The sequence below is a fragment of the Colossoma macropomum genome, unplaced genomic scaffold, assembly GCF_904425465.1.
Source record: "Colossoma macropomum unplaced genomic scaffold, Colossoma_macropomum, whole genome shotgun sequence".
NCBI classification, from domain to species: domain Eukaryota; kingdom Metazoa; phylum Chordata; class Actinopteri; order Characiformes; family Serrasalmidae; genus Colossoma; species Colossoma macropomum.
This window is the reverse complement of record NW_023494808.1, coordinates 5,665,892-5,688,228: the sequence shown is the minus strand read 5'-3', so window position 1 is coordinate 5,688,228 and position 22,337 is coordinate 5,665,892. Positions and strand designations below refer to the sequence as shown.

General features: G+C 37.7%; 2 protein-coding genes across 3 annotated transcripts in view; both read left to right on the top strand.

Annotated features, from left to right (window-relative positions):
* The first annotated feature begins 6,136 nt into the window (after window positions 1-6,136).
* Window positions 6,137-21,354, top strand: LOC118797783 (NACHT, LRR and PYD domains-containing protein 12-like). Of its 2 annotated transcripts, none has more exons than XM_036557045.1 (12): window positions 6,137-6,248; window positions 8,867-9,012; window positions 10,248-10,376; window positions 10,529-10,549; window positions 12,424-12,498; window positions 12,669-14,454; window positions 16,928-17,101; window positions 17,178-17,348; window positions 17,435-17,608; window positions 17,983-18,156; window positions 18,862-18,908; window positions 19,786-21,354. In XM_036557045.1, the coding sequence occupies exons 2-12, from the start codon at window positions 8,964-8,966 to the stop codon at window positions 20,322-20,324; spliced, it is 3,339 nt and encodes a 1,112-aa protein (XP_036412938.1). In that variant the 5' UTR covers window positions 6,137-6,248; window positions 8,867-8,963; the 3' UTR covers window positions 20,325-21,354. The 2 variants fall into 2 exon arrangements, with proteins under 2 accessions (XP_036412938.1, XP_036412939.1); XM_036557046.1 differs by having other exon boundaries at window positions 18,862-18,912; window positions 19,786-19,990.
* The window catches only part of LOC118797784 (NACHT, LRR and PYD domains-containing protein 3-like), a 16,937-nt gene continuing 15,953 nt past the window's right edge, over window positions 21,354-22,337 (top strand). Inside the window, exon 1 of the mRNA XM_036557047.1 lies at window positions 21,354-21,764. The gene's annotated coding sequence lies outside the window, so the exon portion shown is untranslated. The remainder of the gene's footprint in view (window positions 21,765-22,337) is intronic.

Below are 22,337 nucleotides of genomic sequence, written 5' to 3'. Positions count from 1 at the left end.
TGCAGTTTAGTGGAGGAGGGATAATGGTCTGGGGCATAAAAAGCCACGTCAGCAGTTTGGGGTAGACCCTTTCCTGTTCCAGCATGACTGAGCCCCTGTGTACAAAGTGAGCTCCATAAAGATGTGGTTGGACAAGTTTGGTATATATGAATATTAATATCCATGGTTTTGAAATGAGATGGGAATTCCAACAAGCTAATATAGGTGTGATGGTTAGGTGGCCACATATTTCGGCCATATATTGTGTATTATTTAATAAGCAATAAGAAGAAATGTTTGTCTAATTGGAGCAGGAGTGCACAGACTGTATGCTGCATACTATTTCTTTTATTTTTTGTTTCAGCAATAAGCTTTATTAAAGGTTTTTGGAACATTGTGTGTTTGTTTTTGATAAAATGCAGATGATCAACAGGGAATGATGTGTATTTTTATTATTAAAGAGCAAGAGAAAATGTTCAGTTTGGCAAATGGAAAGACTATTATCTAATTCATTTCAGAAACCCGATATTTTTAGGAATGAATTTTATGACAAACAATGAATCAGAATTTGTAAGTGAAATCTGGATCATTACTTAATCCAGTTTTCACCCGTAACTCAGTAAATTTAATGTACCTCCCTGTTGTAAAAAAGTCATAGAACCCACTAAAAGTGTCAGTTGGTTCCTGATGGTTTTCAGTAGTGGTTAATGGTATTCTGTGCTTTCCTGATGGGTTGATATCACAGTGTAAAGGATTCTGATCGTTTAATCAGGTGTTTGATCATTTAATCAGGTGTGACTGATTCCACATGCATTTCATCGTTTCCTAATGGTCTCTAATGGCAACCATCAAGCCAATTCCTGTTAGGAAGCAAAGCCATCAGGTTTATTCCTAACGGCCCTGCAAACACAGTTACGTTGTGACATTGCGACTGTCTCCTTGGTGCTCTCTACACTGTGACAACGTTGAAATGTAATTCCTCGTAAATGTAAAGTTATGACAACGTTGTCTGACAACTTTCTAGGAGGTTTTGACGTTGACGAGACAGTAATCGGTACTACGTTGACTGTACGTTGTCACAACCTCTTAGAATCCTTAATAAGTTCTGTTTAATCAATATTACAGTTTTTGATAACTGGTTCTAACCGATTCATGGCTTTCAGGCGTTTCAGTAGCCTTTTTGTTTTTTCTGTAAACCTGACATTCATGTCTTATTGTCCTGGTCCCCACCTTGCAAACTAATAGTGCCACCTGCTGGAAAGCTTCAGACTGCTAGAAGACCTAAAGCCATAGCCATGTGCTTTATTAAAAAAAAAACAAGGTGTTTCCATCATTATAGCAGAGTCAACCTGGAATTCAGCTTGAGATGACTTTTGGGAAACCATGAAGAATTATATTTTTACAGTTTTATAACTTTTAACATTCAATATTGTTTAGCAAGCTATTTAAAATTGAATTAGTCATCAAGTTCTTTCAGGTATGTTGTTATAAATGATTGCCTTTAAACCATCACCAGCATTATCAACAGAACAAAACAGCAAATTATATAAAAAAAGAACCCCTTCTTTTGGTTTGAATTTTGGTTTTGGTCAGGAACTTTCTTTTACTGCATCACTGTCCTTTTGTGATGAACCATCTGTCATCATTTAGCTAAATCTTTCTCCTGCATTCTTTTTGCATTTAAACATACAAAATGAATATTCTTTTCTGTGCTTTCTACAAAAGCGAAAAGTCAGGTAAGTCAGTATCCGATACTGAGAAAAACATTCACTTTTTTCTGACATATTAAGATTTAAATGATTTATCCTTTGTGAAGTAAGATATAAATCAGCCTTGTTTATAACATGGCTCCTAGTTTTAGATGCATATCATAGTCTTTACCCATGTCCTCTAAACTGGAGAATTCACAGGTCTTTAGTGGGAGATCTACCCATTTTAAAATCTTGGAGTGCACTGTGACACTGCCCAAGCATAGTGTATTATAAGACTATTGCTTCATCTTCTAAAAAAGGCAATAAAAAAGTGAATATCAAATTAGACCTGGCCTCAATTAGAGCTCATGTATTCACTAATATCAGATTTATTTTAGTGTTGTAAGTATAAAAGAATGCATTCAACTGTTCTATTGCTGAAAAGTAAAAGCAGACAAAACCTAATCCAGATGAATGGCTAAATTTCCTTGTGAAGAAGAAGAAAAAAACGAATACTTGAAACTGATGATGCTTCTTTGTATAGATGTAACATGATCCCCCTCTAGTGGTCACAAGAAGGTTAACACTTTAACAAACCCGATTTTTAAAAACAAAAATGAATATTCTCAACAGTTGTGAAACCACATTTTTTTTTCTGGTGATTAAACTGAGCATACTGTTTATGACAAAATAGTTTTCATAGGTGGAGCAAAGTCTATGAAACAGAGGACAAGCTTTATTCAGGTTAAAATATATAATAACCACAAACAATAAACACAAAAGCACACGCTCCAGCACTCACCTCTATATCTTTATTTTTTTTGCCAAATCTTCCTTTTTGAAGGCTCTGATAACTCTCTTAGATTTTAGTTGCTGATATAATTTATGCTTAACTACTATAAAGGTAACCTACCCACGATACATAAAAAGTAAATAAATACATTTAAAGCAATATAAGTGCTTTCTACGCAACTTTAAAGCAAGAAAAAAACAAACAATTGTTCTTCCACTATTCACTAAATTAGAAACTTATATACAGTTATATAATAATTCAGTTCTCAAAACCTTATTGCTCACCTCATTTATGGCTTGTGTGCGTTGAAGTTTCACTCAGAAGACCAAATATATATATATATATATATGTAACTAAAATAAAGTTACTTTTCCATGTAAATCTTATGAGCAGACGATGCTTCTTGTGTAGCCACACAAAGGGTCATGATAAATGGCAAATCCAATGTAGCCAAAATGAGCTTTTCTGGTTATTCAAGTCACTATAACTCAGCAATGTTATGCAGTCTGAAGGAGCCATCTTTGGCTTATGAAGTGCAGTGCTAACTTTTACATATGCTATACTTACTGTATGTACTATGTAACTGGCGTGGTTGGCAGCAGTGATGTAACTTATCTGCAGCTGTAGCTAGCCATCTTGGATAACACCTCAAGCCCCCTGCATGCTACACTGGATAAACAGAGAAGCACATTCAGTGCAGACTGTTACAGCTGTACTGTGTTAAAGAGGCTGTGTGAGATCTTTCTTACCCACTGATATACGGCTCTACAACGAGTCTCCTTACTGCAGAGACGGTACTGATCTCCTGCTGTCCGACCTGAGCTGAACCTCATCACTGTATCACCTCTCCTGTTAATACACACTGTGCAATATATCATAACCTGCTACTGTAATGACTCTCACTGCACACTTACACTGTAAACACTGCTGCAACTCCTAGTTATGTTTATACTCACTGTGCTTTTAGTTTACCTCATACCACTCAGTGCCTGCTATCATGTAAATACAAAACTGTCTCATATGCTATGTAAATATGCAAATAGACATACTTTATTTCTACTCTTATATTTAACTTATGTCCATTTCTATTTCTATTTTTTATTTTCTGCATAGTATATGTAAGTGTATTATATATGTAAATTATATGTCTTGCTACTGAATCATACTAGCTAACTCATCTAAAACAATAAAAGGTACAGTAATTAAAGTAGTACTGCATATCATACAGTCCGTCTTTCCTTTGTTTATTTAGAGTCAGTGATGAAGAAAGAGAAAAAGGTTAATGCTTAGACACATTTATTGTTATTACGTGCCGTAAAGTCATTTCCGACTCCTGGTGAACACATGGATAATGTTTCTCTAGAATATCCTGCCTTCTGTTTGGGTCTTCAGGCTTCCGAATGGCTGATTCATGATTCCTCTGATTTTGTCTACCTATTTTGTAGCTCCACCTCTTCCTTTTTTTACCTTCAACACTACCGAGCATAATGGTCTTTTCCAATGAATCGGTTCTTGTCAGAATGTGTCCAAATAAGAGGTTCAGTTTGGTTTTCTAGGTTTCAAATGAGAAGTGAGGCTTTTTTTGATAATCCATTCATTTGTTTTCCTTGCCGTCCAACACAAAAGTTCAAATGCATCTATATTTTTCTATTTTTCCCATCTCACTTGTTTATTGTCCAGCTTTCACATCCGTAAAGAACCACAGAGAAGACCGCAGCCTGGACAACTCTGGTCTTCGATTGTAGAGACAAATTGTGACATTTAAAGGTCTTTTCAAGCTCCTTTATCCTTGTTCTGCCAAGCATCAATCTGTGGATACTGTTGTTAATAATTGATCTGAGTCCGCCTAAGCTGTCCACCATTTCCACATCTTCTCCATCAATGGGAAAGTTGGTGGTCTTTCCTGTTGTCATAATGTTCGTCTTCTTCATATTGAGCTGAGTCCCATCTTTTCACTCTGTTCTTTAAGTTTCCTTATAAGGGCTTTCAGGTTCTCCAGATTTCTGGCTATATGCTTAGGCACTAAATTAAAAGTAAAATCCTCAGTTTTCTTTTCAGTTTCAGTGCTATGAAAGCTGCCTGTTCAGTGGTCCACATAGCCAAAGCAGTAGCCACTCAGGACATTAATTTGTGTATCAATTTCACCAAAGCTCAATTTTGCCAAATTTTGCACATGAACATCATATACATATTCATGGGGTCTCCTGGTTTTGGAGCCCTAAGTGTAACGCGCCAGAAGGAGTCAGACACTCACGATTAAAAGGGTCAGATGAGGCTTTACTGATGAAGACAATATCCAAGTACGTAGTCACAAAACAAGCATGGGTCAGATCCAGGAAGTACAACAAATACATAACAAGTCAAGTCAAGTCAAATTTATTTATATAGAGCCTTTTACAACAGATGTTGTCACAAAGCAGCTTTACAGAGAATCCGGGTCCACGCCCCCAGTGAGCAAGCCTTGGCAACAGTGGCAAGGAAAAACTCCCTCAACAGGAGGAAGAAACCTCGAGAGGAACCAGACTCAAAAGGGGAACCCATCCTCCTCTGGTCGACACCGGATAACAGCACAGACACAAAACAGTATAAGTGGATACAGTTTTACACTTCTGTGCAGAGCGCCGGCCGCATCTGTCACGTCAGACCCTCTTAGGACAGGCAGCCACTCAGCTCAGGGAGGAGGGGGGAAAAGGGGGGGATAGGGGGAAGGAGGGGATAAAGGGGACAGATAGTTAGGAAAACAAATTAACCAAAGGCTCGACTAAACAGGTAAGTTTTTAGCCTAGACTTAAAGATGGAGGCTGTGTCTGAGTCCCGAACACAGACTGGTAGGCTGTTCCAAAGCTGGGGGGCTTTGTATGAAAAGGCTCCTCCCCCTGACGTAACTTTATTTATTCTGAGTACTAATAATGAGCAGCACCTTGTGATCTAAGTGGGCGTGTCGGTTGATAATAGGAAATAAGGTCACTGAGGTACTGAGGAGCAAGGCCATTCAGAGCTTTATACGTCAGTAGAAGAATTTTAGTACTCAATGCGGAATTTAACTGGCAACCAATGTAAGGTACACAAAATTGGGCTAATGTGGTCAAAACAATCCAAGGCAATCAATCCAAAAAGGGGCAGGCAAAGGCAGAGTAGAGAAAACAGGCAAAAAGGTCAAAAACAGTGGTCAAACGATATATCAGAGGTGCATAGAGTCAGTATTCCGTTGAGCAAGAGTGCTGATAGGAACGTAAAGGGAGATCAGGAGTCATGTGATCTCCCAGAGAATTCTGGGAGATGGAGTCCGAGTGTGATTCAGAGTGCGAGGGATGGTCCTGAGTCATGTGATCTCCCAGAGGATTATGGGAGATGGAGTCCATATGTGGTTCATAGCCCGATGGATGTGTGACACTAAGCGATTGCTTATATTACTTATAGCAAGAATCAGACCTGACTGTTGAGATGATTTAAAAATGTGAGCTACAAAATTTTTGAAAAGTTTGAATTAGAGAACCCGAGTTGAGTCAACTTAAATAAGCTGTGCCACCAACTGTCTTGTATGCCTACATGTAGGATGAGGCACAAAGGGAGTTATTTAGACCTGAACTCAATTTTACAGTTCCAGCTGAACTTTGAGCCATTAGGAGGATGTTCTTTGACCGCTGAGTAATCTTTAAGAAAGGAGGGTGTGGCCATAAAGACTGGACTGGACTCCACTGGACTCTTCAGTCTTTCATATCACAACAAGAATGGAAGAAAACCTGAACTGAACATTATGAAGTAGCCTGTGGAAATGGAGGCAGGTATTTCCTAATGTTTATTCCTTCTACTTCTTATCAGTTCCACCATTACAAATATGAACACTCATCAGTCAGGAGAGATCAGTGTCCAGGAATTGTAACAGGTTTGCTTCATGAAGTCAGTGAAAATTCAGAAGTGTCAATATGATGTTCTTTGCGTGGACTGAAACCTTCGTATACCATTTGATCTGTTTTGTATTGTTACCATCACATGTGGTTTGATCTGTTTTTGTTTATTTCACATTATAATGTGTGGACTCTAAAATGAGCTTTATTACGTTAGATCAACTATACAAACTTAGCTATTCAATACATTTATAACATATTGTACCATTTGCCATCAGTTTGATGTCCAATGCAAGCATGTTTAAGAAGTTTAATAAAATTTTCAATCATTCAAACACCAGAATAAGTTGATGGACCTGATTTTGTCATTGTTCTTGTTCAGTTATGTAAGACAGTGACATGAACACATACCCCAGAGTGCATGTTCTTTAAGGAGAGCTACATATTCTTATAACAGAGAATATTATTACTGTGTGTCAGTTTTGTGGTAGATGGTTTCTGTTTCTCTTCAATATTTATAATAGTCACATTCTAAGATTAAAGGAACTGTGTAATATTTAAAAAACATTGTATTTAAGACGGAGTTTGTTGGGGATAGGTGCTCCTATAATAAAGAAAGATTTCAAAAGTGAACTTCCAGAAGATTTCAAGGTCCAGATTGGCAAAAATGTGCTTTCAAAAAGTATACTTAAAGTTTTAAAAACAGTCTAACCACAATTGAACATCAATAAGTTCTTGGGCTATTCATAGCATTCAATTATGTCATTAATAAGACCACGTCGCCATGTCTGACTGTGCTCTGATAGAGATCGATTCATCACTGTTACTGCAGATACAGCTCTGCAGGTGAATAAAAACCAAACAAAATAAGTCAGAACGACCACAAAAAAGATAAAAAGATATGTGGATGCTTTAAATGCGTCTCTAGAAAACACTACAAGTAGAAGATTAGCTAGATTGTTAGACTGGATCAGAAAAACCAGCACGTCTACAGAGTTCAGAACAATTTGATGCGCGAAGTTTTATTAAAAAATAATAAAAATGGCTACAAACGCTGCCAAATTTCTTAAATAATAAAGTCATATGCAGATATAAAGCTGAAGTCAGCTTCTTATTCACCAGCTTTTCATTTGAATTTTCAGTTGCACCTTAAATGGTGCTGCAGTCACACTGAGGTGCCTTAAATGTAAAACAAATTATGAAAGTTGGTGAATACTAAGCCAATATCAGCTTTCCTCAATAAATGAATCAATTTACCCTAATAAATGCTTTAGTTTACCTCAATAAATGAATGAATTGATATCCCAATAAATACATCAATTTACTTCAATAAATGCATCAACAAATACCTCAAACAATACACTCAAATACATTGGTTAATACACTTTAAAATGATATCTAAAAGGTGTTTAAAAAAACAGCACTGCTGAATGAACTTTGATGTTGCCTACCAAATAAGTGTCAGTGCAATTCGGACGTCAATGGAGTACTATCAGCTGTGGGAATTATGTTTTTGGTACTCAATTTTCTCCTAAATTTCAATGTCAGTTTCAATCTAGACCCATTAGCTAGTTCTCCCTCATTCAGTGCTACCAAGCTGGGGTGGTGAAGACTAGCATTCATCCTCCAAGAGACATAAAGCCCTATTACATCTTTTTAAACTGCTGCTATTGCGACATCATTGGAGCTCAACACGCTTGGAGGAGAGCACTAACTGCTGATTCTGTTAGGACAGAATTGTTTTTTTACAGCTGGCTTAACAGCTGCTAATACTAGTTTCAGCTTGTGCTCCTCACCAAAGATTATAAGATCTCATGTATTTTGTGGTATATCAGCTATTTAAGATACAATTAACAGCACAGCTGTTACAGACTGTTGCTTTACGACATTCAATCTAAAAAAAAATAGCTAATTTATCCAAAATATAGCCATTTTATTTACTATCCAAAACCATCAGCAAACCTACAGATGTCTTCTGAGTTTTATATGTAATTGTAATGCTGAACAAGCACAGAAAGACGCTCACGGATCTTAAAAACAACAGTTGGTTTAATGAGAGAAACAAGTTAGGGCAAATCCAAAAACAATGTCCAAAAACAGGCAAAAGTCAAAAACCAGAAAATGCAAAAACACAGGCAACCAGAGCAATAAGGGCAAATCTAAAAGAGAAACAATCAAGAAAACAGGCAATGGGTTCAGTACACAGGACATGAAAATAGAAGATAACCACTCAGTAACCAAAAGAGTGGCAATACCTCACAAAGAGGAGAACAAACCAGAATCCTTTTAAGGTCTAAGACAAACAGATACAGGTGTGTTGAATCAGTACTCAGGTGATTGAGAACGAGGCAGAGGCCTGTGATTGGTGGAAGGGGTGATGTCATGATGATTGGGATTCTGGGAAATGGAGTCCTGGAGCGTGTTAGGCAAGGGAGAAGAACCCAGAAGTGTGACAGTAATGTTGATGATGGTGAAATAGTGATAAATCTCTTCCAAAGTCTTCTGTCGTCAACAAGTCAGAGTATAGATCTCTCTAACCACTAACTATTTCACAGATTTTATTGTTTCAGAATGATGTGTGAAAAAAAAAATAACTCAACATGGAATAACTGTGCTGTTTGAGCTGGCTGAGCCAGTAACACCCTGAAGAACATGAGCTCCAACCATCTGAAGGAAGAAGCTGGAGACATGGACAGCAAATGTAGGCTGTTTTATTTTGATGTTACTGCTTTATGTAGTAAATTGCAGCCACTGATATCTTTTTAGCTGAAAAAATCAAAAAGGAACCTGCAGACATAAAATGATTAATGAAAAGCTTTTAAAAGTAACTGCCTCTCCTTTTCATGTGTTAACATTTAATTAATAATTTGACAAGAATCAGTAGTAACTGCAAAGCCTATCATCAAACTGTAATGGAAACTTGTTCCTATGTAATGTGTTGAGCAAGTAATCACAGTCTAATGTGAAAAAGCAGTGCCACAGATACAACACCAGCAAGCAGAGCACTGCAGAAAAGACTACTAACCAGTAGTGTAATAAACATGGATAAATGATCTAAAGCAGTCCAACATGGTCTTAGTAAATGTACAGAGATCTTACGTACCCTTACAAAGCTTTGTGAGGTCTTAAAATAGATTAAAAAAAAACCTTAAGGCCATAAAATGTCTGAAAAGACAATCTATCCAGCCAACAGTGATCAATTCAGAAACCAACCATTGATGAAGGGATAAAAGACATTAAATTAAATCAAACACTAAAAAAAAACATGGAAGAAAAAGAGAGAGCAGTTAGCGGAGTTAGATTAAGGAGAATTAACCTCCAATTTTTTTATCACTTCTGCATAATTTAAACCAGGGGTCGCCATGACTACAACACAAACATATACATTTTATTTACTATCCAAAACCACCAGTGAACCTACACAAGTCTGAGTGTTTATATAGGTCGCTGATGATGGTAAAATAGTAATTTGTTTAACCAATTTAAAAAAAAAATGTATTTCCCTTTAAGGAAAGGGTTTGCAACCTTGGCATATGCCATTTATATCCATGTTTTCTCTTCCATCTCTTTGATTATAATAGGCATCAATATGGTTCATATTTGGGTTTTTGTGCGTTGCTGTGCTGTGGAAAAAGATATTTTTCATTTGTTTGATGTCTTAAAAAACTTAATACAAACATTGAATTTGATGTTAAAAATTATGAAGCCAAAAATGGAGAACACATGAGTAATGGAGGAGCAGAGTCCAAGTCAGAGTGGGTATTCAGTAGTTGACACTGAGTGCTGGAGAGTGGAAGGGGGCGTGGCTTTTTCTGTAAATTAATAAGCTCCTCCTCAGTTAATTTCTCTCCCTCCGTCTATATTTGAATGATACAGTATCTTCCAGCATTGCAATGCTTCTGTAATGGTCTTCAAGTCCCTCTCTTGCACTTGCAGCCTCCACAACTCCAGCTCAGATGGTTTCCACGGTTACGGCTCAGACTGGAGGAAGCGTCCATGCTCCTATGCTCCACGGAAATGTGTTTCAGGGACAAGTTATAATTAATCTTGATTCTTCAAGTGCAGGTAACTCATTTAAAGTCTTGAAGAGAGATTCATATTCACTCACATATTGGTCTCCGTCTGAATGTTTGATTTTACACACGTACAATCAATTTTCTGTTTCTTTCATGTATTTTGTTAACACGTTTGCTTTTTTATTTTTTTCACTATTTCAGCATCTAACACACCTGAACCAGGTAAGCAAAGACTGTAGTCAGTTCCAAACAGGATAATAATATCAATACCAATACTAATACCAATAACAATACTTTTGTTTTGATGCAAATTCTGGAACAATACTTTTTCCTAATGTCTTCTTTTTAATTACAACCCTTTAGTGGGTGTGGCTCAGAAAGGAATTTAGCAAGTGGTGCTGCAAGTGGTGTATTTACTGATTATAAGAGATTACAGAACAATGTAGAAGTGCTGACATTAATTACATGCTCACAGAATGTAGTTTACACAGCCAATCAGCAGCCAAGATTTAGCAATATTGGCTCATTAATGCTAAGACTGACTGCTTAGTTACTTAAATTCAGTATTGAATGACTAAATTCTTCAATCTCTGTAGTGTTGATGTAATTAGGTCAGTACCATTAAGATATTTAATTTGACCCTAAATTTGTGAATGTGTACACAGTTGAAATTACACTTGAATAAGATATGTTACAAATTTGCTGTGTGCAACGAGAACTCATCTGTATCAATTTAAAGCCATTTAGTTGCTTTCAGTTCCATAGAAATGGTCTTTCCCTCTTGGGGGCTTCAAATGAACTCTATGACAAGCAATAAAACTCTAAAAAACCTAATTTTGGTTATTACATTATTTTCATACCAAATAAACACAAAAGCACTGAGATTCTGTATTAGTAGCAAAGTGGAACAGATTAAACGACATAAATATCTATTTTGTGTTAATAAGGTTAATATATAGACTGAGGCACACAGAATGGGCCAAGCAAAAATTTATTATTTCTAATTTAGCAATAGAAAAAGTAAACAAACAAGTAAAACTGAAGCAACATGCAACATAAGCTAGTATGAAATAGCTTTCTTGTTTCCTCTATTTCTTTTAAGCAGTGAGGTCTTTCGGTACATGTACACTTGCAACTTTACCTTGTGGCTTCAAGAAGTGCATAATGGTTTGCAGTGCAGCGAAATCTGCTTTGCCACATAGTGAAAAAGTTTGGTGGATTTCAAAGTTATGTAAATGAATGCAGCCACCTCACTGCGTTTAGCCAATCAGACAGCGGCAGACTGGTCGTCGTCACAAGCCGGCAAATATAATTTTCTTCAAGAGCTGAAACTATGGCTCTTTTTCTCTTCTCTCAATCCATGACAGTTTGCATAATAATAAAAATCTCAGCTTTTACACAGACCTGTCGACAGTGAAGATTTGGAGGAAAAACGTTCAGTTGGATAAAGTTTACATAGTTTAAACTGGAACACAAATTTTTAACTGGACAGAGCTAGGGTTAATTGCTAAGGTAGCTAGTCAGCTTGCTAGTGAGATTGAGCAAGCTAATTTTCTAGCTTGTGTGGACAACTGCTGCATTCTGAAAACCATAAAAAGCATACGTCTAAATTTTAGTGGCATTAAAACATTGTTTGCTGGCCAAATATGTTCAGTACTCATCCTTCTTTTCCAAAATGAAACACCCACCAGCAGCAAACAGTGAAATCTATTGTGGCAAAATGCAGTGAGAAAAAGTGCAAGTGGTAAAATTGCAGGCAGTTTTTTTACACTTGACCTGTCACTTCCATACGGTTTTAATGGCCTCCCACAGTTGGCCAGCAGTGGAAAACGTCTGCCCGGGTAAGTTGTGTTTAATGTGAGATTAGATGGTTTAAATCTGGATGATTCAGATTAATATACAATTTCTCTAGCTATTTCTACATTACTTCTGATTGGGCATCCTTTGGAAATAATTCTTCAATAATGGGAAACAAATTTTTTCTGTAGAAAAACATTGGTACTCTGTGGCACTGTTAGAAGCTTGGCCCATCTTTGTGCCTTACAGTGTGTGTAATGTCTAATAACAAAGTTCTGAATATACTCCCTCTCCTCCAGCCCAGACATCACCCACTTCCAACACCAACACGGATCAAACGGAGGATTCTCCAAGTGACCAAGTTCTCACTGGAGGTACTTCACACATCTGCTAATTGAATATGTAAATGTAAATATTCTAAAAAAATTTTATCAAGGAGTCAACAACTTTTTGAAAATGAACTACTTTTATGTTTTCCTTAAATCAATTAAAATGTTACTGTAATGACTGAAAGTTTACATTTTATTCCTATATGTATCTACAGATAAGAATCACTGCATCATTAAAGAGAAGTTTCAAACTAGTTTCAAGAAACAGTTTGGAAAACTCTATGTTGGGACATCAACAGATGGAGATCTTGTTCTGTTAAAGAGCATCTTCACAGAACTTTATGTGATTAAAGGATGTACTGGTGGAGTGTACAATGAGCACGAAGTGAGACAAATGGAGGCCTTTAACCCCAGAACAGATGAAACTCCAGTTCAATTCAGTGAAATTTTCAAAGCGTGCACTGGGCAAAATCTGAATGGCACAAAAGTTCTGACAGTTGGAATTGCTGGAGTTGGGAAGACGGTCTCTGTACGAAAGTTCATCCTCGACTGGGCTGATGGAAAATCCAATCAGGATATAGATTTAATTTGGTTCCTTCCCTTTCGGGAGCTGAACCTGATCAAAGATGAACATTACACTCTGCGGGAGCTTATTCTGTACTTCCATGGTGAACTACATGACCTAAAAGAGAATGAGATGTTTAGTGGTAACTGTAGAGTGGCTATTATACTAGATGGTCTGGATGAAAGCAGAATTCCATTAGATTTTAATCAAAAGAAACTGTCTAATGCGACAGAGAAGGCTACTATTGATAAGTTGCTAACAAACCTCATCAAGGGTGAGCTGCTTCCCTCAGCTCTCATCTGGATAACCTCTCGACCTGCAGCAGCCAACCAGATCCCTCGTAGGTACTTTGACCATATCACAGAAATACGTGGCTTCACAGACCAGCAGAAAGACGAGTACTTCAGGAAGATGATCAGAGATCAAGATAAAGCCAGCAGAATCATCTCACACATTAAGTCATTAAGGAGTCTCCACATTCTGTGCCACATACCAGTCTTCTGCTGGATTGCGGCCTCTGTGCTTCTGCAGATGTTTACAGATCACAAAGACATGAAGACTGCTCCCACAACTCTGACAGAAATGTATACGCGTTTTCTCCTGTACCAGACAACACAAATGAGTGAGAAATACAACAGGAAAAAAGAAGAAGAAAATGAGGTTCAGAAAAACAGTGTTGAAGTGTTGGATGTGCTTAAGCTTGCAAATTTAGCATTTCTTCAGCTGGAAAAGGGACAACTCATATTCTATGAGAGTGACCTGAAAGACTGCGACATAGATGTCGATCAAGCTTTGGTGTACTCAGGTGTTTGTACGCAGATCTTCAGAAAGGACGAGACGGTCTTCAGTTTTGTGCATTTGAGCTTTCAGGAGTTTCTCGCTGCCTTGTATGTGTTCCTCACATTTAATCCTGAGTGCAACCCACTTATCCAGAACATCAGTGAGAAAATAAAATGGAGGTTAGGTAAGCATAGACTGTTTGATCTCCACAAGACAGCAGTGAATAAGGTTTTGCAGAGTGAGAAAGGACACCTGGACCTTTTCCTCCGGTTTCTCCTAGGTCTCTCACTGCAGTCCAATCAGAGACTGCTGAAGAGTCTACAACCACAAATGAAAATCAGAGAAGAAAGCCTGAAAGACACAACTGACTACATCAAGAAGAAAATCAGGGAGACAGAATCCTCAGAAAGGTGCATCAATCTCTTCCACTGCCTGAATGAACTCAAGGATGACTCCTTTGTGACCGAAATCCAGAACTTCTTGAAATCAGGATATTTCTCAACACATAGTCTTTCTTCGTCACAGTGGTCAGCCTTGGTTTTTGTGTTGCTGACGTCAGAAGAAACTCAAGAGAAATTCGACCTAAAGAAATACAGGCAATCAAGTGAGGGACTGAAAAGACTACTGCCAGTGATCAAAAACACAAGACAGGCTTTGTAAGTATTATTTTTATGTATCAATGTCATGCATAAAATTGCCTTATGACCTTTTAGCCTGCTATAAGATAGGGGAGTCCAACCAGTTGTGAGTCTGGGGTTTAAAACAATTACTTGAACAAAAATACTGAGAGACTATGCAATGTAAATGTACCTTCAAATGTACAACAGTGGTTTTACGATCCAATTGCATACCTTAAATTTTATTACTACACTACATTTCCAAGGGGATAGGTGCAACTCTGTACATTTTTGACCTAAGGTTTTAATATAGAAACATAAATATAAAAGCTTGGAGTCAAGACAGGGTGTATGTAGATGGTGTAACCTTTAAAAATATAACTACAAAAGAATATGGTACAATTATGTTCCCTAACTGAAAGTTCTTAAGATGTACCCTTTAGGGGACCACCTCAGTGACTTGAGGGGCACCATCCCAGGAACAGTTTAGCACCTTTCTTTCTGAGAGTGTACAGCAGGGGAACGGAAGAAAAACTCAGGAATATAGAGCAACACCTGTCTTATGTTGCTCCTAGATCCATGTAGACTGCTGATAATCAGGCTCTCCCACTCCAGCCTCACCTCCTGGTGCCCTTTTTATCCAAGCCTTGCTTATCAGTAAATCTGCTGCTACAGGTGTAGCCCAACTTCACCTTCCATTGTTGATCCACCGTATTTTTCTTCTAGAGATTCTTAGGGGCTTAGTGCACCCAAACCTGTTACTGTTTCCTAGTGATCCAGAGTGTGTTGCTACCTATGACCACAGCAACCCCTGGAGTCCTGGAAAAGTTGATCCTGTTGCAACTGATGGTGTTGCAACATCTGTCTTATGTTGTACCTCCATCCACGTAGACCGATGATGAGTCTCCCTGTCTTCTGATTGTTTTCTCTGCCTCCTTCCCAATGACTGGCCTTCTCTTGCCAGTGATCGTGATGCAATCCCCACTGCTTTCATTAGATTTCTTTTTCAGTATTTTCATTATTTAGATTATGTAGTAAAAATATTTATTCTGAGAAAAGTAACATCATTATGTCACAGCTCATGAGTGGAGCTCAAGACTGGGTTGCCTCTCTTGCTCAGGAGGATGACCAGAGTTGCAGAATGTAGAAGGCTTTATGGTCTTTTCTGGGCCTAGCTTCACCCTCTAGTTGGAGGTGAGGTCAGATTATTGCAGGAGAACAAACTCCAGTTCCTGTATTGCAGAGTATTCCAGCTTTTGTTCCAGTGGTCTCAGACACTTTCTTCTTCAGTTTCCCACAAATCTCACTTCTTTTTGCAAAGCGTCTCCTGCCGTGTCTTGTGATTTCCAAGACCACCAATGTTGTTTGTTTTTCCCTATTTGATACCTCTTCTTGAGGGCTGTCTTACTGCCTGTGCTGTTTGCTCTGATGCTGTTGCTCCACCTGCCTTGATCAGGTGCCCACTGCTTGCCAGCCTTCTGGACCAGTCTGGCTACCATAGAGCTTCCTGCTCACCACTGACCATCTTGATGATACTGCTGCATTTTTTAAATCATAGATATAGAATACTCTTGTTTTTCCCCTTTTCTGTATCTTATACTAATGATCAAACCTCATTCTCTGCAAAAGTGTTTCATCAAGTCTCAACTCCTGGTGGCCAGTTTAATCTAAGCCTTGCTTGCAGGAGGTCTGGTGCTACAGATACAGCCCGAACTCCAGTTTCCATTGTTGCTTCTTCTTTTCTTCTTCTTCTTCTTCTTCCACTTGCCGTAGATGGCCATAGGTGATACAGTATCAAGTGAGCCACCTGAAATTCCTACATGTACAATACCACTACCACCCAGCCTGTTCCTAAAACCTAGTGCTCCAGATTGTGTTCTGGAAGCATTCATTAGGTTGCAGCCTAGGACAAATATTGGTATTACCTCAAGTTCAAGACAGTGTAGCTATGCCACATTCTTGTGACCCAGGTCATCCTGTGTAATTTGCTTTCCAGCTCTTAGTCAAGCATGTTTCTGGTCGACCCAGGCCCTGCCCTAAATTTCTGGCTTCATTCTACTCTTATCTGAAACTTCATTTGGCTTCACTTTAGGTCCCCCCATCATTCTACAGATTCCCCTGATCTCGAGGTTTCTGCCAGTTCTTACCCTTCTTGCTGTCTTTGATAGTGATCATTAGTCAGTGCTCTTACATTCAACTACCTCAGGTTCCTATTTGTTATAACTGTGTATAATGAGCAACATTCTTTTTGCAAGTCATCTAGCTAATTTCTTCATAAGAAATTAATAAAAAATATATAAATTATATGCAAAACATACTGAGATACGATGTTAAAACCTTAGTACCATCAGAGGTATAAACTGTTGCCAGATCTACCATATGGGTCTGTTTCAAACTCCTCTCAATTTCCTTACTCATGTTATCTACCCATTGTTGTATTGTTGGTAGCTGTGTTCTGAATATATATGCTTGAAATATTTTTTTATGATTATAATCTTTCCTGTTATCCAAGGTTGGATCAATGTAATTTGACCACAGAGAGCTACAAGGATTTAATATCAATTCTCAGTTCAGACTCCTCACCACTGAGAACACTGGACCTGAGCAACAATGACCTACATGATTCTGGAATGATGCTACTTTCTGCTGGTCTGAATAGCCCATATTGTAAACTGGAGATCCTGAGGTAAATATCTCTTTGTGTTTTTTTAAAAGCACTATTGCTTTGCATGACTAGACATTTCACAGTATTTCCTATTTAGGCTGTCATGCTGTGGTCTCACTAAAGATGGCTGTGAAGTTCTGGAATCAGTTCTTAAGTCAGATTTACCACTGAGGGAACTGGACCTGAGTTACAATAACCTCCAGGATACAGGAGTTGAGGTGCTGTCTGCTGGACTAAAGACTTCACAATGTAAGCTGGAGGTCCTGAGGTAAATATTCCATACTTTTTGATGTGTAAATTCATTTTTTTTGTTTGTTTGATGTTATGTAATCTTTAACAGTATCTTTTATCTAGGATGTGTTGCTGCAGATTCCGAGAAGACAGCTGTAAAGTTTTGGCATCAGTTCTCAGATCAGATTCTTCAGCCTTAAAAGAGCTGGACTTGAGTCACAATGAGCTGGAGGACAGAGGAGTGAAATTTCTCTGTGCTGGACTTGCGACACAACACTGTAAACTGCAAATTCTGAGGTCAGCTAAGCATGTGGTGTAGTATGACCAAATTTTTTAGTTACAGCTGTAACAGCACAAAGTTTATTAGAGGGATGTTTAAGGAATAAAATCAGTTTATGTTGAGAGCAAATACTTAATATATTGCATACTTATGCTTACATTAAACAGTGGAGGACATCCATGAAAAGTGCCATTATGTACAATGATAAATCTGACTTGAGTAGGAATATCTAAAATTGAAAAGAACATTCATGGCAGCTTTAATCCAACTTGCTCAAGACTTACTCAAAAGTAAGCCAGTATGTTAATGCATTGTAAAAAATTAAATAGAGTAATAATACTGATAAAATGTATATAATTTATCGAATTTTGTCCTTCATCTCTCTCTGTAGGTTATCTTTGTGCATACTCACAAAGAAAAGCTGTTTCTTTTTGGCTTCAGCTCTGAAATCAAACCCTTCTCACTTGAGAGAGCTGGATCTGAGCTACAATCACCCAGGACATTTAGGACTGGAGCTGCTGTCTGCTAAACTGAAGGATCCACAATGCAAGCTAGAGACACTCAAGTACGTTTAAAGATTTCAACTCTCAGAAAAACAATGTGATCAGCAGATCCGTAGCGTACTATGGATGTACATTTATTAATGTAGCTGTAAACATGGTGGAAATAGCAAAGTGTGTAGCTGAATTCAAAACACAAATAAGTAGAGAAAAAAATAATTGGGCACAAATATGACACTAAGAACAAATGGCTTTGTCTTAATACATTTACACTGTGAGTCAGTGTATTAATAAGGCTATTTTTTCTTGCCCAAATATTAAATCTTATGCCTTCTTTCAGCTTTAACCTATTGATAATTTTCCACATAACTGATTGAAGAAATCTGAATTAGATCTGGTGGACATTTGATAGAAATGTGGGTATAATACATAAAAGCAAAATTTTACAAGATTACTCAAGCACATTTTGAACACATTTTATGACTTGGAATCATGGAGGCTCAGAAGAAAAATAATGCCACAAAATAAGTGCTTGGAAAAAGATGACTGTGACTGCTAAATACTGTTTTATTTAGTTGATCAGAAAATGATATAAAATTAGATAAATGTTCATGTGCAATTTTGACTATTTTGCTGGTGGTAGCCTAGAAAAATGTAATTAAAGACATTCAAGGTTTTTTTTTAGGTTTTTTGTTTTGTTCCTTCAAGTAGCTACACAACAAGTTGCACACACTGTTTCACACTTGTGTTTTGCCATTTGTTATTTTTAGTGTGGATCATGCAGGGGAGTTCAGGATCAGACCAGGACCAAGAAAATGTTTGTGCGCACACACACACAAACACACACACACACACACACACACACACACACACACACACATTGTGCTGTAATATTTATGTGGGAAAACTAACAATATACCTAAAAGAACATATCATATATAGACTAAAATATACTCCATCACTTCCAACTTCTTAATGTAAATTTGGAATTTTCAGAACCTAAACGTGTGCATTATGGCATCCACCAAGGCTCTATTTTAGGCCCCTTATTGTTCTTTATTTAAAATCCCTAGAACACAGTTTGTTTTTATGCTAATGATGTACATCTCTACATGTCTGCTCAGACACAACTTTCTCCTTATACATTCTGGTTAAAGAAGAAGATTTATCTGTTAATTTTGCAACTATGGGCCTTGGTGTAACCTTGAATACTTTATCTCATATACAGTCATATACAAAAGTTTGGGTACCCCTGGTCAAATTACATGTGAAGTGAAAACAAGTTAACACATTCTCTACAAACTTATGTACATTTCAGTTTGTACATATATAACAGTTACTGTTTATTTTCAGAATTTAACATATTTGAGGGAAAACAAAAAATGCAGCCTGTAAACATTTATGACATTTTACATTTTTTCCAATATTTTCTTAGCAACTAATTAGAAATTGTGCACTAAAAAAATGCAGGAAAAATGCCAAATTTAAGTTCACTGCAAATTCTGATGTGCTAACTTATGTTCACTTACAAATTGAACAAAACATGTATTTTGACCAGAGGTTTTCAAATGTGTGCATACAATTCTACGTCACATCCCAAACACTACATATTTTACATGTGGAGCCAAAAAACCTACCTTTACACATATACACATTTGCGTGTCTCTGACTTGTTCTCGTGTTCTTGTGTGCAGATGCCTGCGAGCTCACTTTGGACCCAAACACAGCACACACACATCTCTCTTTGTCAGAAGGCAACAGAACAGTGAGTAGGGTACATACAGACCACCAGTATCCGGATCATCCAGAGAGGTTTCACGACTGGCTTCAGGTGCTGTGTAAGGAGAGTCTGTTCGGTCGCTGTTACTGGGAGGCTGAGTGGAGTACTCATGCAGCCATAGCAGTAACATATAGAGGAATTAGAAGGAAAGGAAAGAGCAATGACTGTGTGTTTGGACTCAATGAGAAGTCTTGGAGACTTGATTGTTCTAACGATGGCTACTATGTCAGACACAATGGTGTTTCCACTCTTGTAGATGTCAAGCCCTCTCACTCCAACAGAGTTGGAGTATTTCTGCACTGGCTGGCTGGCACTCTGTCCTTCTACTGCATCTCCTCTGACACACATACATTGACCCACATACATACATTCCACTCCACTTTTACAGAGCCACTCTATGCAGGATTTGGGGTGTATTTTAATGGTTCATCAGTGTGTCTGTGTCAGATATAACCGGTTCTGCCCTCCTGAAGATGTGGCATTTCTGATATTTGTGAAACAAAATGCAACATGCTTGAACTGATACTGAAATCTCATTAGAAACATGTGCTTTGGTGAGCACTGAACTGAAGTGTGTGGCCACTTATGATCTGCAGAGTTCTCCGAGACACCTTAGAAGAAAGACAGTTTCTATCTCTTGTCCAATTCAGACAGGATTATATTCAAATGGGGTCTTGGGGCAATTTGCTCTTTTACAAATGATTTTATTTTCATCTGGATCATCTATGTGTTTTTCTCCCTCCTCCACTCAGAAAACTGCAGGCTGAGTTACCTACTTTGATTTCACCAAACTCAGGGGTGGTCTGATCATTTTAGTTCCATCAGGTTATACATCTCAGTGATGTACCAGGCAGATGTTGTCTCGTGTTGAAAAATTTTAGTTGTCTGCTGCTTATTGTACTTCCTCTCAAAATGTCTGTATTAACTTAAAGAATCTCTGCATAATATAGAATTTCTTATATGCCATATAACGGTTCTACCTAGAATGGTATGGCCTAGAACCATTCACAAACCGTTACCAGTGGTCTCTAACCCTGGTCCTGGAGACGTACCTTCCTGCAGAACCTAGATCCAACAACAATCTGCCACACCTGCCCTGGTACACCCATACCAGGAGCACCTTCAATTTCAAAATATTGTACACCGTTTTGCTACAGTTCCCAGGTTGAATGACATTTTTTGTCAAAACAGTATGAGACAATGTGTGCAGCGGGCTTTGAGGTACATTTTCTCTCATTTGATGGGCATGACAGAGGTGTTATCCAATCAGCAGTGACCTGTATATAAACCCTGCTATATTAAAAAGGCAACGCACACAACTGATTCTAATAAAATCGCTGTGTTTTGTTGGGGCTGAACACAGTCCAGGTAATCATGTTGTGACTGGTTGGTTCAGGTGTGTTGGGAGCAAGAAGAGAACATGTAGACCGTTTGGGGATCCCAAACAGATCAAGCACATCTCTTCCACCTGCTTTCCCGGCTCAAGAAATTATGAAGATGTATCCAAATGGTGCCATTAGAACAACTTATAATGCCCTATTTCTCAGGACAAACAAAAAACAAAAACAAAAATCACTACATGTTAATATTTGTTAATCTAAAAGACTTAAATATTTTTTTAATAAATTATTTAAAAACCTTATGCTTTACTTCATGATTCATCATGATGTTGAGCTGAGCCCTACACCTCTATGCTGACCTTTGAGCTGTGATGCATTTTCTTATCTGTTTGCTAAATTACTTCTGGCATATGACATAGGATTAAAATGTACACACACAAAGTCCATAAGTCAACAAACCAGCTCAGTCTCATCGGTTCTATAAAGTGTATACTGAGAGTAGTTGCACTTTAGTACTAGTACTGAGCTGTGTTGTGATCTACTTATCCAGCAGGTAAGGGTATTTGCTGTGTTTTATTGTTTTGCAGCGCAGTTCCTGTCTAACCAGTCAATATGTTCCAGCTCAGTTTCAGGATATCATCATTCTGTAAACACAGTTTCTCTTGTTTGCATAAAATTATGGCAGACAAAGTTGCTCTTAACAAACTAATACTGTGCATGAGCTTGATAGTTTACTATGTTGATGACTTCTGTTTTTTGCATCTAGGTCTTTATACCTAATTCCCATTCTTTACTTTTTTATAAAGCAATGTAAACGAAGTCATTTAGAGCGGTTTGTTGTAAAATGGTTCATTATTGAGAAACTTGCCGGATTAGATTTCCTTTATTGCAAAGGGGGAGTCACACTGAGTACACACAAATATAGCCATTTTATTTTCTATCAGTGAACCTACATGGGTCTTCTTAGTTGTTTTATGGAATGTTGATGATGGTGAAATAGTGGAAAAAAAAAATGTTGGGGACTAATTTGCCTTACAACACTCTGCATGTCCGATCTGTTGTTTACTTGATTAAATGGAAATGACCAAAATAAACAGCTTGTTGTTCTGTCAAAATGTAGTTTTCT

Coding starts and splice junctions, on each gene's coding strand:
- LOC118797783 (XM_036557045.1), top strand. CDS start 8,964: ATGAGCTCCAACCATCTGAAGGAAGAAGCTGGAGACATGGACAGCAAA. Junction 10,550..12,423: donor ATCTAACACACCTGAACCAG/GTAAGCAAAGAC, acceptor CCTCTCCTCCAG/CCCAGACATCACCCACTTCC. Junction 17,102..17,177: donor TGTAAACTGGAGATCCTGAG/GTAAATATCTCT, acceptor TTTCCTATTTAG/GCTGTCATGCTGTGGTCTCA.